At 41.6% G+C, this 19,212-nt stretch overlaps 1 protein-coding gene across 2 annotated transcripts; it reads left to right on the plus strand.

Annotated features, from left to right (window-relative positions):
* The first annotated feature begins 1,383 nt into the window (after positions 1 to 1,383).
* On the plus strand, positions 1,384 to 18,134 carry xylt2 (xylosyltransferase II). 2 transcript variants are annotated; one of them, XM_054759131.1, is made up of 12 exons: positions 1,384 to 1,684; positions 6,397 to 6,940; positions 7,104 to 7,279; positions 8,143 to 8,345; positions 9,001 to 9,081; positions 9,653 to 9,869; positions 10,200 to 10,376; positions 10,454 to 10,710; positions 10,821 to 11,016; positions 11,367 to 11,700; positions 17,074 to 17,171; positions 18,022 to 18,134. In XM_054759131.1, exons 1-12 carry the CDS (start codon positions 1,466 to 1,468, stop codon positions 18,100 to 18,102), a joined length of 2,583 nt encoding a protein of 860 aa, XP_054615106.1. In that variant the 5' UTR covers positions 1,384 to 1,465; the 3' UTR covers positions 18,103 to 18,134. The 2 variants fall into 2 exon arrangements, with proteins under 2 accessions (XP_054615106.1, XP_054615105.1); XM_054759130.1 differs by lacking the exons at positions 17,074 to 17,171; positions 18,022 to 18,134 and adding an exon at positions 13,034 to 14,859 and having other exon boundaries at positions 1,386 to 1,684.
* The last annotated feature ends 1,078 nt before the right edge of the window (positions 18,135 to 19,212 follow it).

Below are 19,212 nucleotides of genomic sequence, written 5' to 3' on the forward strand. Positions count from 1 at the left end.
AGTTGTTCTAAGTTGTGTAGTAAGCGGTGTAGAACATGGATGGATGCATAAAATGAAAAATAAATAAGTAATAATGAGTAAAATATTTTTTTTCTGCAGAGGAAGACAAATATACCAATGAGATCACTGCAAATTAAACAAATACTCACAATATTCTGTTCAGACAGAGGATTTATAAAATTTTAGAACAAAAAATGAGCAGCAGTGACAAGCACCGTCCAGCTCACACACGACCCCACCCCTTCAGGATGATGCAAATACAGCAAGCGTCTCCCGTATGACTTTTCTCTGTATTGTATTGTCGGATTAGCAAGAATAATGACGTCATGCTTACATGACAGACATTACAGAAAGTCATGGTGCATAATAAATGTTTCCGCAACATTATATTATTATTGGCAACATGCTGGCAAACAGAAACTGGCAGGGGTCATGATCCAATTTATTGCACTCAAGAGTGCACTCAGACGGTAGGCAGGGCTTGCCCACAAAGCCAAGAAGACACGCTCCCGGCAGCCTCATTTGATGTTTTTCTACTCTGTATTTGATCAGGAAATGTGCAAATTTCGCAATTTTTACTAAAGAAAATGTTAAAAAGGAATCATACAGAAAATACATTTATAATATTTCTTTGACACACTGCACAGTCGTAAGCACACAAACAACAGAAAGAGAGAGAGAGGCGAGAGAGTGAAAGAACGTTGCCCCATGAGAGACTAGATGCAGGAAGAGTGAGGAAAATGAGCAGCAGTGTTTCTGAATGTAAATCTTTGCTATAACGGACTAGCAAAAAGTGTTGCATGGATGCTGCTTTTTCTTTTTGTTTTGTAAATTTTAATTTCTAGGCCGATTTCGTTGTGTAATGTTTTGTTGCTATTGCGTTGTTTCACTGTAAATAGCAGGAATTTACAAATGACACACAAAATATCAGAGATTTGACTCTTTCGTCTAATTGGGATTAGTCTTTCTTTTTGTATTTTACAATTTGTGAAGCATTCAGTTCCATTTTGAGAATATACATAAACTCATATAAGTAATAAACATTTGATATTATTATATTTCTGTTTTAGAAATGTAATAATACGAATTTTAGTAATACATCAATAATGTAACCAACAAAAAAAATGAAGAACCATTTCGTAGAACTGACTCTTTTTCGGGAGCCGAGCATAAAGGAACGACTCCCTTAAAAGAGCAGAAATTCCCATCACAAGTCCCGCATAACTTCACTCAGAAGCTAGAGCGATTCTTTCCCACACCATATTGCCAAATTTCTTCATCTCTGTGAACTATCGGTACACACACACACACACACACACACACACACACACACACACACACACACATATATATATATATATATTTTTTTTTTTGTTTTGTTTTTAGGAACAGGAGTAGGCGTGGGAATTCCGGATACCAGGGACATTTTAAAGCACTGAAAATGTCCTGCTTATTAGTTTTTTGAATGAAGAAGCGTTCACACAGACTCCGCGCCGCGAGCGCGCATTTCAGAATCTATCGTGCACGCGCTATTACAACCGGGGTCGCAAAGATGGTGGCCAGCAAGAGAGTACAGAAGCTCCTCCGACGATACAAACTAGCAATTGCTGCCGCGTTGACCATCCTCCTTATTCAAGGTCTGGTCGTATGGAGCCTGAGAAGTCTGGAAGAGCGCGAGGCGGAGGTGAGCAACGGTTTCCTGGTATTGCTTCGTTCCACGACGCCGGTTGGCTTTGGCGTTACTTGTAGCGCTTATTAGCCGCTAGTGGCTAGCTTAGCCTACCGTGAGCTGTGACAGGGCTGAGAGCTAGCCAGTGCTAGCCGATGTGAGCACAGAGGTACACAAACAAATCTTACCAACAAGACGGTATATGCCGGATAACTGAGTAACATCATTTCTTCTTGCAGTTGAGTGTCAGAACAGCTCATGTGTGCAAATGGAGAACATGACTTATAAGATGCAATGTACGACTAAGGTGAAGAGTTGTCTTTGGCATACATAATTATATTAACGTGGAAGTAGTTTTCCATGTAACTTGTAAATGTTCAACACACGTTTGTTTTGACTTGTATTTATAACATGTACCTACATGTCGCCTTTTTAGTTGTTTTTTGTGTTTGTCACTTCCAACCATCACCAGCTAACGTAGGACGGAAACATATTTAACACAGAATTAAACTCTTATTTCATGGGAATCTTAGGGTGGCAGACAGGAGCAAACGCACAGCAACGCCTTAACACAAAAATGATGCAAAACTAAAATCAAAACTACACTCAGCACTATAAAATGGGAAAATGCTGCAATGACACACTCCAACATCAAAAACAAATGTAAAAGAAAAATGCTGCAAATGCCTAATACATACACAAACCTCAAAAACAATGGGCGAATTCGGAGTTGCGATTTAGCTTGCCGTAGGTTATAGCTGCAGAAGTAGCCCGTGGTGGGGATTATCCTGTATGTTGTGAGATCATTCAAAAGCCTGTTTTTCAGGCCATTCAGTCTGGTGCTTGTGTGGCTCACTGAACAGTACCCTAACATTACTGACACCTAGTGGCCAGTGTAGAATACTACATATGGTCGCAGCATGTTTGAATGCGTCTTCTAAATGCCTTATATATGTACTTTAGTTCATTTAGCCATTTTTATGATTGATGCTTAATTTAGGCAAAAATACGTACAATACAATTTGCTTAAATATGCATATTCTTTCACTAATAATAGGCCATATTCTACCATGAAACAGTATGATTTAGTAATATTTTTGAAAAACCGTGATAGAGTGAAGCTGTGAAATTTGAAGCGCAAAGTGGCACGGGATGACTGTATATTGTAAAATATTACAGCCAAGTGTTTAACAAAGACTGAAAAAAAAATGTGCCCCTTCATTCCGCGTTTTCAAAAGTAAGCCAACTTTTTTTTCTGGGCATCCCACCCGTGTCTTTAAACACGAACATCCCTCAGATCTGGCTCCCGTGGTACCTTGGCAAACTTCCGTCTTGTTGCATGAACATGCAGCATTTCTTTCATGCAGTCATTTTGGAGGATTTGTTGCTGCGCGTCTGACCCCGTTGGCAATCGTTGAGTCTTATCTCGCCTCCATGCAACACCTGGAGCTCATTCGCTGGCTTGAAGAAGTGCCAGCAAGGCAGGTTGTTAACTGTTGAGACCCGTGGAATTAGGACACCAAGTGTGTCACTGATAGATACCCTGGAATATAAGAGGAAACATTGTTTACATAGAAATAGTATGTTTCGGTGTCAAAATTCTTGTCCTCCATCGATTCTGCTCCCCTACAGGGGAAACTGGCTCAAATGGCTTATTTTTTCTGATTATATCTACTATGTAAAGGTGCCTATATGGGTGTTGCTTAATGTCTAGATGGTTCTAATAATGTTAAAAAACACATTTAGAAGATCGTAAACAGGTTTTCTATGCCATAGCTAGAAAAATATTTAAAGAAGGACTCCTACTTCATCTGGAACCAATTAACCGTGATAAACGAGGTATTACTCTATGGCTAATTTGCATAAGAGACCAAACTATGTTGTGTGTTCTGGTTTTGTTGCTATATAGACTATACAGCTACATCGCGCTTCATGGTTGTCGTCACGTTTGTCATCAGCAGTGTCTTACTATGGTGGGAACACTTGTGGATTTAAGTCTTCAAGATTGTTAATCAAGAATGATGATTTCTTTTAAATTGCTTTAGTTGCTAGTTCATTCTGCTCACTGTTGTGTTATAATGATATGACACAACAGAAGTGATAATTAAGTCTATTTACCTGTCAGCCACTGTATTTAGCTCAAGGGCCTCTGCTACCTCATCAGCTGCACACAGGTTGAAATGTGCACCGGTAAAGAGCAATCCATTCAAAATGTCTGTGATGAGAGTGCAGAGGATTGGCTCACCTTAAAAAAATATGTCCATACAGGTTGCACACATTGTATGTTGTTTCACTTCTCACAAAGGGGGGGTTGTGATTGTTAAAGTGATTTTAAGTACTGCAGAGTGCATGCAACAAGATTATGCTCGGCAGTGCATGTTGGAACACTCCTGATTCAGTCTCAAGAAATCATGTCTGAAAAGCTATCAGGCAGGTGACTCGAACTGGAGCATCTGGAATCTGGGCTTTCTTTTACTGTATTTTTGCATAAACTTGCTTTTACCATAATCTAATTAGGGTTTGATGTGGCTGTCAATGTAAGCACACACTAGTAACACAAAGGCGTCACAATGTTCTATATTAAAATACTTCCACACAAGAGGGAAAGGACGGTGAAGTCGTTATCAGCTTTGGCTAGAACTTAATGCTCAGTCCTGCTGCTGCCCGCTTCAGAGAATGGCGATGCGGATATGGTTTCACTCCTCATTAATTGAGGACGTAAAGAGCTGGCTGTCTAGCTTGGCTTTGAATCAATGCTTTTTTTGACATGATGGTGTTAATTAAAAGCTGTGCAAATGCCTGATAAGGAAAATTGAAACGTTAGCTATTTTTGGATGCTTGTCTTCAGCGTGAGAATATTTGCTCGGGAAGCCTGAAAGTATGTCGTGTCTTTATTGGTGTTTGAAGACAAATGCAAATAAGGCTTTCACGCTTGTGTTTGCTGCTGTGGGCAACCACAACACAAAATTAGAAATCAAAATTCCAAAAGTGAGTACGCCCCTCACGAATGTGCAAGTACCACTATTTAGTTTGGATAGCATTATTTTCTCAACACTGCCTTAACTCTCTTGGGCATGGAAAACATCACACGTGGCCTCTGGAATTCTCTTTCAGGCCTTCATGACAACATCGTGGAGCTTTGCACTCCCCCACCTTCCGTCTGAATATGACCCACAGATTGAGTAGGGTTTAGGGCCATCACCTTTACCCTCATCCACACGCCAGTAACGCATGTACTTAGTCTGCTTGTCTTCAGAAAACTGTTTTCAGGCTTTCTTGTGCGTCATCTTTTAGAAGAGGCTTCCTTCCAAGATGACAGCCATGCAGAGTGCCGCCTATGGTCTGAGCACTGACCGGCTGATTCCCCGTGACCACCCATGTTCTACACCGCTTCTCCTCATTAGGGTCGCGGGGGTATGCTGGAGCCTATCCCAGCTGACTTTGGGCAACAGGCGAGGTACACCCTGGACTGGTCGCCAGCCAATCGCAGGGTACATATAGACAAACAACCATTCAAACTCATATTCATACCTATAGACAATTTAGAGTTGCCAATTAACCTAACATACTGTACATGTTTTTGGAATGTGGGAGGAAACCGGAGTACCTGGAGAAAACTCACACACGCACGAGGAGAACTTGCAAACTCCACACAGACCTCCAGACTGTGACTGTGTGGCCAACACGCTAACCACTAGACCACCGTGTGGCCCGCTGTCAATTATATTATTACCTATTATATCTATTTATAAACATTGTTTTGTATGCTACTTCTGTTGCTGTGAGATTCGTGGTTTTGTGTGACCCTGCTGTATTTGTTGGCTGCCAGTGTACTGTCAGACTAGTGTATTATTTGGCCCTCCTTGTTCTACCGTGCAGCCTGCTCCCATCTTCTCCGGGCAGTCGGCCCACCAGCTGTGGGAGGCGAGAGCGCCTGAGTTCTGCCACATGAACTGACAGAAGCACAAAAGCCCACTTGCTGAGGTTCTTTCTTTTCTAAGAATACGTATAGCACATATTTTGAAGGGCGTTGTGTGCAGTATACTTCATGCCAGATTGTATCTCGTTTGGATGTGTGTGTGTGTGATTGTCGTTTAGAGATACTCAAACCAAAATTGGATGCGTGACTGTATTCAATCAACGCAGATTTAAGAAGATTGTGCTTTTGACATTTAAGGTAATTAGAAAAGCCTCTTGGGGATTCTACAAATCAGCTGCCTCACACAAATCATACATCACGTCATGATAATTATTCATGCAAAAGGGTGCAATAATTCATACATGATTAGGACGTCTGTCTAATGAGTATGCCTGCTGGATTTTGGAACGCCCTGATTATTATTTTAAAACCTCACAATGTTTGAGGTTTGCATGTGTGTGTAGAATGTGTATGAAGACGTCACCAAGGCGTTTCTCCGCCTTAAAATCTTTTGCCACGGGGCTGGCTGAGCTTTTCTGCAGTGACTCATTGGGCTTGTTATGTCTTTCAGTGTTTGTAGCTATCTCCCAAAAGGTTTGTGACGATTAGCTCAGAAAAAAGGCCACTCAACTCAACTAAAAATAGGTTGTAGAGAAATAAGAAAGGAACAAGCAATGTGAAAGAGAAACATTACTGCAGCTGGTGCTCTTTGTGCAGTCTTTTTGGGTGTTGTACTTGTTGTGATCAACACCCACTCCCTGTTGTTTTGTTGTTGTTTATTATTGCCCTCTTCTTTTCTCCTTTTTAGAAAAAAACAAGGCGGTCTAAACTGCCTGACCAGAACAGCCAGGACCAGAAGAGGGAGACCAATCTTTGGGAGAGACAGAATTCGTTGTCTGGGAGGAGCGGGGGCAGATGGAGCGGCAGGCTGGAAAGGGTAGGGGGCACAGCAGCCAGCGCGCTAAGACGAGGGACCAACCGAAAAGGAGGCAAGCCTAACATCAGGCTGAAGACTACCTTTCAGCAAGGCCAAACAGACACAGGAGTGGATGGTGTAGCACCTCACGACCCATCCAGTAGCCGAAACTTAAGTGACATGCGAGGTGGTGCTGATGGTGCGGCCAGGTTACATGCCGCTGTCTTACCAGGGGAGCCAGGCAGTGTGGACGGGGCCCACCAAGCCCCCAGCAGTGACTTTGAGCCCAAGTGTGATATCACAGGCAAGGATGCATTGTCCGCTCTGCATCGTGCCGGTTCCCAGCAGTGTCGCCAGGAGATTGCCAATATTGTGTGCCTGCATCATGCCGGGCAGCTCATGCCAGCTGCTCTTCCACAGTTCTGCCCGCAGATCGGTGAGAGCCCCCCACACTGTGCACAGATATTTGGACGATTGCACTTTCTAGCAAATTCAGTTTATTGTTTACAACTGTCATCTAATATGTCACGTTATTGTTTAAAATGAACATTGCCTCTCAGTGTCCAGATCTTCTGATCTTTCATGTACTCGTCCATCAGGTTTATCAAATCCTGTGCAGGCAGTTGGCGAGCTGGACAACAGCCTGTCCAAAGTAGAGAACCCTGTCAGGGTGGTTTTTGTCCTGATGGTCCACGGCCGCTCTGTACGGCAGCTCAAGCGTCTCATCAAAGCAATTTACCACTGTGATCACTACTACTACATCCATGTAGACAAGGTAAGAAGACGAGAAGTCTTACACAAAATACAATACAAAAAAATGTCTCACACAATAGTAAACAGTATTTACAGTATTGTTAGCCGTTGTTTATGCTTGGTGTTGGCTACATTGAGCTTGCAAATGCGTTTACCTGTCCACCTGCATTATGTAGGTTAGAGGATTGGAATAAAGGTGTTATTCTTAGCGGCTGGCTTTAGTGAGCGCCACCATCTGATGCTGTTGGAATTCAAAAGGCAAACGTGATTTTCAGGTAGAGGCCTCAGGTGTGCAGACATCTGTTCAGACATTAATGGAACAGGTGTCTGCTTTTTATCCTCAAGGCACTAAAGTTAGGATGTGAATTTAGAACACACACTGGCAGTTTTTCTTTAGTTGAAGAATTGACAGTTTCTTGGAAAATCTAGACTTGGGCCTAATTTTTTTTCAGCCTACAGTACTTAGAGATTGTTAATTCAGCAAATGTAGCATCCAATTTTATTTATTTGTTATATACTATGGTAGTGGTTACACATGCTCTGTTACAGCTCTATTTTTAAGCATGATTCACTTATTGATTGCATGATTATTGCCCACTAATATAAGCCTTGTTTCCTCTTGAGTATAAGAAAAACCTAGTTCCTGTGAATTCTGCTGATCTATCCTCATGTCATTTTGACAAGGAAATACTTTGTATTATTTATATATAGATGTGTTTTGCAATATGCAAAATATGCAATATTTCATGTTTGTATATAATTTTGTCATGGAAAACAGCCCGTGACTGTGTTTATTTTTAAACAGGTGAAAATGTAGCAACGTCAGCCTTGTCACAAAACACTCCCTCATTTCACTTTTTGACCTCATGCTCTGAACCCATCCAGCGATCTGGCTATATGCACCGGGAAGTCCTACAGATCGCCCAGCAGTACCCAAATATACGTGCGACACCCTGGCGAATGGTGACTATTTGGGGTGGTGCCAGCCTGTTGAAAGCGTACCTCCACAGCATGCAGGACCTGCTATCCATGCTGGACTGGAAGTGGGATTATTTCATCAATCTCAGTGGCACAGACTTTCCCACCAGGTTAGTCAGCCATGCTCATAGAATAACCACTTCCTCATGTTGCTCGAACATTTTGAATGCTGCATGGTGATTTAACTTCTCAGCAACTGCATTGGCAGAGAAAGCGAACTGCACATTGAATAGATTGTTTTGGAAAGTGACTCACAGCCATGGCCGTAAATTCCCCACTGCCTTCCAGTAGCCAACAATAAAGCTTCCAATATGCTTAGTTTGCTTTGAAGGTTTGATGGTTTGTATCTTCCAGTTATGGCCAAAGTGTTTTTCTTTGTCAAAAGTGTGAACCTATAGACACTCCCCTAAGAATTTGTTTTTGTTCACCCTGTCAATTTCGACTCGAGTGTGATTTGCTGTAGCTGTGAATGCTGTAGTGTCGTCTGCAAGGAGTACTAGCTTTAGATTTTTTTATGACTTTGCAAATGTCTTTAATATATAGGTTGAACAGTGTTGGTCCGATCATTGACCCCAGAGGTACGCCACATGCAGATGTGTTGTCTCTTAACCTTAACATATTGTTGCCTGTTGGTTAAGTAGCTTTAAAAAATACTATTGGTAACATCTGCTAGCCAGTGGTGGTGGTATTATATTTTTTGTTTGGAAAAAAGGTGTCTTTTAATACTTCTTCCCTGCTCTCCTTGCTCTTTCTGTAACCCTGCAGGACCAATGATGAGCTGGTGGCATTCCTGTCACAGCACAGAGACAAGAACTTCCTCAAGTCCCATGGCAGAGAGAATTTTCGGTGAGTCTTCTTGCTGTTAACTACAAAGTCTGAGTCTCTGATACTGATTTAAGTCACATATTTAGATTAAAGGAGTATTTTTGTTGTTCTTGTTTTTTTTGACAATGCATTGGTCAACTAAAGCAACAAATAGCAACGTTTTGTTACAGCCAGTGCGTCTGGAAAGCAATTCCACCATATAACTATTGGTTGTTGTCACTTCTTTATAAATATTGTGCCAACGAGATAAGATTCACCTCAGCCATCACTAGAGAAAATGAGCACAAAAAGTAATGTTGTAGTCATCCTGGCACACTGGCTTTGCAGGGATTTTAAGAACAGAGTGAAACTAGCTTACGGTAACTTATCTCATTGGCGATCAACAGCATGAAGAACTGCACAGTTATTAGCAGTTAAGGACAACTTGAAGGACCGACCAACGAACAAGCAATTTGTCATTTTGGCGAATGTAAGGTGCCCTTGAACAGTTAATGTGATTTATGGCACCAAACAATAATATTTTCCTCCTGGTATTCCAAGATCAGGTGGGAAATTTCTTTCATACATCAATGTCCCTTGTTTTGCCTTCAAGGTTTATTAAGAAGCAGGGCCTCGATCGTCTCTTCCATGAGTGTGACAATCACATGTGGCGCCTTGGAGAGCGCAACATCCCTGATGGCCTGGAAGTCTCGGGTGGCTCGGATTGGTTTGCACTCACCCGCCGCTTTGTGGAGTATGTCATCAACTCCCAGGATGACTTGGTGTTGGGGCTGAAGCAGTTCTATTCCTATGCTCTGCTCCCTGCTGAGGTGAGTAAGCCTGAGGTGGACCCTCATTGTCTGACACACCAGTCTGCCTCAGCTTGTCCTCGCTCACTATGTTCGCTGAGCTCAGCAGGAAGATAATGTGACACTGCATTGTCCTTTGTGTACCGGATGAAAGAAAGCTTCACTTGCGTGATCTGACTGTGTGGTTTAATTCCCAGAAGTGTTGTTAGCTGCTATATTTAGAGCATTGACCTTATAAATCAGTGTTTATCAATGGCTATCAATTTCTTCAAACTGCTCTTACGTGGAATTTAGTAAAAATGAGAAACGTTAATTACACTGTTTATTGCCTTTTTTCTTCCCTATCATTAGTCTTTCTTCCACACGGTGCTTGGGAACAGTCACATGTGTGACAGCCTGGTGGACAACAACCTTCGTGTGACCAACTGGAATCGTAAACTGGGCTGTAAATGCCAGTACAAGCACATTGTGGATTGGTGTGGCTGCTCTCCAAATGACTTCAAACCCCAGGACCTCATCCGCATCCAGGTGACTGAGTCGTAAGCGCACATGTTGTATTACCACCATGTATTCATTGTTCTTTTTTTTTTTTATTTCACGCACAGCAATTGTCCCGCCCAACATTCTTTGCACGCAAATTCGAGTCAATTGTGAACCAGGAAGCCATAGACATCCTGGACACTCATCTGTATGGCCAGTATGCTCCAGGAACTGTTGCCATTAAGGCGTACTGGGAGAACCTGTTTGAGCAGATGGACGGCGTGGACGCTCTCAGTGACGTAGCACTCACTGCTCACTCTTCCCTGTTTCGCCTCGGCCTGAAAAGCCTAGCGACATCTCAGAGCGGCAAAGAGTCCTGCAGGTCTGGAGACTTTTAATAAATGGATTGAGTGAATCTTTTGTAGAATCTGTGAACAGTTGATATTTTGAATGTATTTTACATTATCCACATTCCCGCCCTCTTCACTGCAGGTTTGAACCAATAGGCTACCCTTTGTCAGTCCACTTGTACTTCTATGACGACCGCTTTCAAGGGTACTTGGTACGCCAGGAAGTCCAGGCTGTAGGGTCAAAAATCAAGGAGGTGATTGAGACCTGGGCTGTCCCCCAGGCCACACTGGTGCTTGAGACTAATCTTAAAGAGTTTGAAAGGCTCAAAAACCTTGAGGTGAGTACACTTTGAGGTGAAGCTTGACCTTTGTACTCATCACTGCAAGTGTGCATTTGTTTGTCTGTGAGGGCAAGTGTGTGTGACTCATTTTGCACTCATTGGCACAGCTGAATCTTATCGGAAGTAGAGCATTTTTGTTGCTAAAACATTAGGTTATATCAAGCTATCAATGCCGTTATCAGTGCATGATGTAACCACACCTGACCTTGGTCTGATTTGTTTTAAAATACGTTTTTTTCTGGACTATGAGTCGCTCTGGAGTATACGTTTCCACGTGCATAGCCCCTTAAATAAACTTCAACAATAAGACATGAGTCATCTATAGCCTTCATCTTCCTCTATATCAGATCGGCACAGAGTGGGATCCAAAAGAGAGAATTTTCCGGAATTTTGGCGGGATCGTCGGCCCTTTGGATGAACCACTGGCAGTTCAGAAATGGGCTCGTGGGCACAACCTCACAGCCACTGTTGTGTGGATTGACCCCGCCTTGGTGGTGGCAGTCTCTTATGACATCACTGTGGACACGGATGCAGAGTATACCCAGTACAAGCCACCACTGCAGCGCCCCCTGCGGCCTGGCATCTGGACGGTACGTGTGTTAAAACAGTGGGAGCGTGTGGCAGAAGCTCGCTTTCTCGTCATGCCTTTGACCATCAAAGATAAGGAGCCCCTCCGCAAAGGTGAGGCATGAATTTCATTTTTCACATTTTTGTTACCTGCTTTTAATCTTTTACATCCATTTTGGTAGGCATCTTTTGTTATATTTTTTTCACCAGCAGTAATGTACAGTCGTCCCTTGCCGCATCGCGCTTTGAATTTCACGACTTCACTTCACTATGCGTTTTTTAAATAATAATTAATAAATCATGCTGTTTTGTGGTTGAATGCGGCCTATTAGTAAATAAGATATATGCATAGTTAAGTACATTTTACGTAGTTTCTGCTAATTAGCCATTTTCAACCAAAAAATGAGGAAATGAACTCAAATACAAATTCAAAAGATGCATAAAGACATTGATAAACTAGTATTCTCTAGTGATCATGTCACTACTAATGTTAAGCTAATGGCACAGTAATAAGAACATCATATTGATCATGATAATCGTCCTCATCATCATCATAAAATGGGCTACTGTTGTGTCCGTATATCCAGCTAAAAATTCTGAACCCCCGACTTCACTTTCTGTCCACACCGCCGGAACACATTTATTGCAACACACACAAGCACGAGTCTTATTTGTATTTTAAATGGCTTATTTTCTTTGATTACACTCGTATTACCCAATATGGTAGATATAAAGGTGACAGTAGGGGTGTTATTTCATGTCTAGACATTTTCTATGCTCTATCAAAATATTTGATTTAGAAATGAGGAATGTCACTTTGCAGAAATTCACTTACCACGGTTGGGTCTGTAACCAGTTAACCACGATAAACAAGAGATTACTGTATTACCAAGTGAACTTAGAGATTTAGGCTTTATGTTCCAAAAGCTGCCAAAATACAAGCACATTATGTTTAGGCTTTGTAAAGGCTGAAGTTCAAAGAAGAACCACTAGATGGCAGAAGTCTATTGATTTCTAACTTGAAACCAATAAGTGAGGTTTAGAAAGAGTCTCCTTTTTTGAGACGCATTGTTATGAAACTGTATATATTCAGCATAGAATACATTTTTTTTGTACTTTCATGTTCACGCTTCTTGTTAGTGCTTGCCTCAATGTGGAATTTAACGTTCTTGTACAGTAACGACTATTCATAATATTTGTAAAGTGTTAATCATCCCTTGCATGCATCAGCATAGTGTTGTGTTGTCATAAATGCAGGTATAGATGTCAGGCTGTGACTACACTCTGTAGAAAATGAAGCAATAGTGTCCAGTAGCAAAAAAACATTTTCTGGTTTTACAGAGTTTTTACATAACATTTGTAAGATAATGATTTGTACATGTGTATGACATGCAAAGCATTTCTCATTGGGATTTCTTTGTCTGTTATTGGGAAATCCTACCTGTAGATGAGGGCAGTTGGCTGCATGCAGGTCCACCAGGAAACTTGTACCTGGAGCAGAGCTTCCAGCAGCTGAGCTCCGTACTGAAGCTGCCTCCTCAGGAGCCCGCCATGCTAGTGGCGAAACAAAACGCTCAGCTTGTGGGCCCATCTCTGGAAGCGTGGCTTGACCGCAGTGTGGCAAATTTTTGGGTTATAGGAGACCTGTGCACCACACAGACTTCATCCTGCACAGCCTTGACGCCATGCTCCAAAACAACGTGGAGCGCCATGTCCCCGGACCCCAAGTCTGAACTGGGACCAGTTAAAAGCAATGGGAGAATCAGGTAGCCCCAGTGGAGGGTAGACTATTGAGTTCAACGCAGACATAAATGAGGCACATGGCTGCCCGCGAGGGCTGGAACCAGCAGTAAGAGCTCCAAGAGAACCCGTGTGAGTGGGAGGGTTGGCTCACAGCTGAAGGCCACTTAGACACAATAGCATCTTGCACTGAAGAGTTGAAACGTTCTCAGTAAAGTGGTTCCGCTACCTTAGAAGTGAACACAACTGCTGGAAATTTGCACATTGACAAATGCAAAACAAGACTTTTCTTGATCTGCAGGATGGCGACATGGATGCCAGATTTTATTTTATTTTTTTTTAAATCCCAGCTACGGCTTTGACTCTATCTGCGTGAGCTTTTCAAAGGAATCTTGCACAAATGTTCAGTTTCTGTTTACTTTTAGTCAGGATGCAGTTTAAACCCAACCACAGTCTCCTTGAAACGTTTCCCTCTCATCTTAAGACAGAACTAAACCTCTAGCTCGTGTTATATTGTGCTTATTTTCAAGCATTTTATATTGGAAATATGGAATAGATTAAGTGCACTTTACTGTAAGGCAGTTTTTCCACAGAATTTAAAAGTTTTGGTTGTGTTTATTCCAACATTTTAATTTTACACCTCCTTGAGAAATGTGATCCCTGAGCCACTTCTAAAATGTCTTTGCTGGAGTTGCAAAAAAAGCCTCTTTGTGCTCACAGAATGCGCTTGGAAAGGTTGTAGATAGCTGTATAATTATTTAGCTCAACCAGTATTCTTCTGTAACCACTGCTTACTGAAGGAGACCACATGATATGGCCAATAGCTCAGAACAAGGGACCTTTTTGGGTCTATTCCCAAGGTCAAGCGTATATGTTTGAATGGAAATGTAAATGTATGTTACATGTTATATACCTCCTGTTTATCATTGTAGGTGCAGTTTTTTTTCATTCCTGTGCATGGACCGGCTTTCACACTCAAGGGAGAAGCACTACAAGTCCAACCAGAAATGCTAAACACTGTATGATTTTATTATTATTATTTTAGAATTATAAGGGGGGGGGATCAAAGCGGCCTTTACTTAGCTGAGAAAATGACTGCAGGATCAAACCTTCCCAAGATGTGCAATTTCTGCCTGCCCTGGTCTGCATCTTAGTTTTGTAACATGTTTTAGGTGTGTGTTGTTTTCTTTTTTTAATGACCACCGTGATTTTTAAAGTGACCTTGTTTACCTTGCACAGTACAGTTGCTTCAGTGAAGCCTCGCATCTGGTAAAAAGAACAGAGAAATGCAGATGTTATTTTTATACTGTATACTGTTTTAAAAACAAGCGTGTCCATACGTGTCTTTGGATTTTCAACTAGCACCAACATGTTGATTTTCGAGTGTGATGTGATCAGTGATCGAGCTGGTAGAGTTTCCATCTTTTGCTGCTGTGGTCGTGGTGGGGGAGGGGGCTATATCCAATGCCACTCCCACTCACAGGCATCAATAAAGAGGACACAGGAATAAAGGTTTTTGGCCTCTCTCTTCAGGATGTTTGTCATTCAGAGTTCCTTGTCACTCCCTTGTTGAAGTGTTCTACGTGGTTTTCCTGTGAGTCGGAAAAGTACATATAAATAATTAGTTTGTGTCCACAGGGTATCTGAGCATATAAGCCTGCAGTAAAAGGGGGGCCCGCTTGCTTTTGGTCTTCCGCATTTTCATGAATGGACGGGATGAAGATGCTTTCTCAGGACACTGCATGCAACTTCTCTGCAGAGGAGACCTTCCCCTACAATGAAACTAATGAATAAGGTCCTTTTTGCATTTGTTTAAAGCAAAGGTCTTCATTAAAAGGAACAGCATTAATTTTGTGTCAATTATGAGATTTCATTGCAGGAAATACCCATTTGTCCAACACCAATACACTGTACAATGTCATTTTAAGAAGTGTTTATTTAATACAAGTTTAAAATTAGCTGAGGAACGCAACATTCACTCTACCACTTCTCTTCAAACAATTGCACTCTTATATGTTGGTGCTTTCCAAACAATACTAGATTATAGTCTTAATAATTCAAATAACGTAATCAGCAGCATGCACATGGTAACTATGTCATGACGACCGTCATTATGTTCCTCTCAAATGACCTGAACAATTCAGAATGGATGGCATCCTTGGAGGAATATCACGTTGCCACGGAAACATGCAGCATTCTACGCCACTGGAAGGCAGAGTGAACCCTTACACCGATACAGTGCATCATTTCCCATGAGCCCCCTGGAGATAACTGCTCTCCTCGGTACTTGTTTTTCTTCCAGCTTTTGTTTAGAGAACTTTTTCATGCAAGGAAAATGAGGCAAAAGTTGAATTAATACAGGAGGTGTAGTAACAAGTTGGAGAGAGTGCCGCAGGGTGGCGCCCTACAGGCGAAGTTACTGTATATATGGCGTACAAAAATATCCATATTCAAGAAAATTTTACGAATTTTACAATATTAACTATAATACACATAAAAGGCATTCAGAAGGCACATACCCAAGACCTACGCCAAGGTAAAATTCAACTCTACGGCTTTAAAGTCACTTCCTGTCTGCCCCTGCTGCCCTGGCACCGGAACACATTGACAGCAACACACACGAGCATAAATCTTATTTAGGTCTTAAATGGCTTATTTTCTCTTCTGTCATGTCTACTGTATTTGGTAATATGAGTGTAAAGGTGTCTATAGGAGTGCTATTTCATGTCTAGAGGTCTCTAATAATATGACAAAACATATTTAGAAGATGGTCAATAGGTTTTCTATGCTTTCACTACGAAAATATTAGATTTATTCACGGTCAGCTCTGGAACTAATTAACTGTGATAAACGAGGGGTTACTGTATATTGAAGGTGTTTTTTTCCCCCACATTTTTAGTCTATATTTCCAAATGAAAGAAAGACAATAATTTGAATTTAAGTCCTTAAAATGTCAAAAATATTGCAAAATTGAATAAATATGTTGCATGTATTAACGTTACTTTTATTTAAAAAGGACGCTAACATAACTATAAAACAAAAGTAAAGTACCGGTGTAGCCCAGTCAGAATTTATTGAGCGCAGTCAGCTAGTGCTGTGTGCACGCCATGGTGTCTTTTTGTCTCCCAGTGTCAAAGAGCTGTGAATATATTCATATACCTTGCAAGTAATTCCAATCCTCCGATTTTCCTTCATGTCTTTTAGACTTTTTTTTTTTAACCAGTATTGGATGTGAAGTGGGTCTTAAATTGTGTTCATTATGGGCTTAAAAAGTCTTACAAAGTCTTAAATTTGTCTTGGTGAAACCTGCGGAGACCCCGATCAAGTAAATTGACCAACAGCGCAGAAGTCATCTATGTGAATCACTACACCACCAATGGCACCATCTGGGATGCCTGCAGCTCATGCATTTCAACCTGCAGAGCCCTGCATGCTGCAATCCTGCTGATTTTTGAGAATGCAGATAAAATGCAGGCAGTGAGGATGACCCGCCTTCTGGGGGAAGAGGAGGGGCTGATAAATGTCATCAAAAGAAGCGAGCATCTGCTACCGTTTAGCTGCGGGCCTAATGAAACCATAACCATGGCGACAATGCAGCCAGTTGCAATGCAGCGTCAAACAGCAGAGACACCGTACACCTGCACGATCGAACAAAAAGAGTCCAAACTGTTGCTTTTATAAAGATAATCGGTTTTGGTGATGTGTGTGTGTGTGTGTTATTGCAACTGTACTATCTTGTTTCTGCAGGCCATCCTGGTTGGTGGAAGACCTCCCTAGCGGTGCAGGACGACCAGGGCAAGTTCATCTCAGGGTCCTTCACCGCCACCGTGGGCATTGGCTTCACAGTGAGTCCACTTCCTGCCTTTTGCGCCCACTCACCGTGAGTTTGTTTTGCAAGATTCTTCTCTCTCCGCTGCACTCCCCACGCTCACACAAGCTGCCGCCTTGGTATGAGTGATGAGAGAGACACGGCATCACGGCAAGCTGTTTGCTCAAGTCATGACATAACGGAGGCCTGTGTGTGTTTTTATTTTGTTTTTTTTTCATATCCACTGTCGAGTGTTTGCGTCTCTTAAGTGAAGTGCAGAATGAACCAGTCGTGGGAAGAAGCTGCATCTTCTCACTGGATTCATTAGCATCCTCAACATCCTGCGGGGGGTTTTCTTGATGGATGGATGGTTGGTTATTAAAGATAATTACGCTACTGTCATGATTGCGTGAGTGTGACGAGGGCTGTAGCATTGAAGAGGGTGGAGGCAGTCTGTTTGCTTCTGGGTGTTGGTTCCAATGCTGTTTTAAACAAGGGTGAGATTATGCTTTGTGACATGGAGGAGGAGGAGGGGCAGACGAGAGGCACGGCTCAGTATAGTGGGTGATGTGGCACTTGGCTTTATGTCACTGCAGTTACAGAGCAGCAGAGTGGAGTCTGTGAGAATGGAGGAATTTAAATGAGCTTCTTTCTAGCTCAGTGAGCTTGGTAGGTATCTTCAGCTGTATGGATTTAGGGTTAAAGGTCTGAGGATCAAAAGTCCCTTCAACACGTACCCCTGCACAATTTACAAAGATAAGTTGAGCAATTCATTGAACAATATATGTGTTATTGTGGAACTGCAGTGCGTCAGACTGAGAGGTGTTTCTAATACGAAAGATAAATAAGCATCCATTCATTCATTTTCTACCACTTATTTTGTTAAGGGTTGCAGGAATGCTGGAGCCTATCCCAGCCGGCTTTGGGTGGCAGGCGGGATACACCCTGGACTGGGCACCAGTCCATAACAGGGCACATACTCTACAGACAGGTAGTATTCAACTGGTGGGTCGGGTCCCAAAAGTGGGTTGCAGACAGCTTATCAAATACATCAGGCCTGCATCAATAATAATTCCATATTTTATAATAATTATTTTTTATATTATTATATATTTATACTTTTTTTTTTACACTATATACCTTTTTATTGTTTTTTTTTTACACATACACTTATGTTCCTCCTTGTTTTTTATGCACTTTGCATATTTAATTTTAATTTTATTTAATTTCCATTATCCATCATTTTCACTTCCCTTCATTTTATTTCCCTTCATATTTTAAAAATAGTCCTTCTAATGAAGTGGGTCATGGTTTATTACCATAGGAAAATGTGGGCCCCAGGGTAAGTTACAAAAAAAAAATGCACATTTTGGAGTGGCCTTTTATTGTGGCCAGCCTAAAGCACACCTATGCAATAATCACGTCTAATGAGCTTATTATGCCACACCTGTGAGGTGGATATGAATTATGATTTGTGAATGTTCACTAAAACACGTTTAGACACTTTTGTGAGCAGTATTGAAGAGAGAGAGGCCTTTTGCATACATATGCAACACCTTTTAGATAGTTGCGTTTAACTGAGGAAAAATGGGAGCAAAAACCCAAGTGTTGCGCTCATGTCAGTGTATTTGTCAGATCTGACATTTAAAGATCACCATTTATCTTCCTGCTGAGTCATATCTGGCAGCACTTATCTGACTAAATACAAGATATGACAAAACTATGAAAAACATCTATATGTGCAATTAATTACATATGAGCTATCCTATATGAAATGAAAGCATGAATAAAAAACCCTCATATGTATGGTCTATTGTATTTCATCCCACTGCATGTTTGGATGCATCTTAAGCACATATGAATTGCATTAAATCAGCTTAATACCAACAGAACGGGAGGATGGAGGTGTACAGTACATTATAGCAATCTAATTGATTTTATTTATTATGTATTGTGTAAGACTAAGACAGGAACAACATCAAATTAAAAGCGCTAAATGAATACCAACCCACCATCCACCAGCACGAGCCTGGACTTCAGTGAGAAGATTATTACGGCGCTGTTTGATGTCTGTGGTA

This window comes from Dunckerocampus dactyliophorus, chromosome 18, assembly GCF_027744805.1.
Source record: "Dunckerocampus dactyliophorus isolate RoL2022-P2 chromosome 18, RoL_Ddac_1.1, whole genome shotgun sequence".
Taxonomy (NCBI): Eukaryota; Metazoa; Chordata; class Actinopteri; order Syngnathiformes; family Syngnathidae; genus Dunckerocampus; species Dunckerocampus dactyliophorus.

Coding starts and splice junctions, on each gene's coding strand:
- xylt2 (XM_054759130.1), top strand. CDS start 1,466: ATGAAGAAGCGTTCACACAGACTCCGCGCCGCGAGCGCGCATTTCAGA. Junction 6,941..7,103: donor ACAGTTCTGCCCGCAGATCG/GTGAGAGCCCCC, acceptor CTCGTCCATCAG/GTTTATCAAATCCTGTGCAG. Junction 7,280..8,142: donor ACTACATCCATGTAGACAAG/GTAAGAAGACGA, acceptor GAACCCATCCAG/CGATCTGGCTATATGCACCG.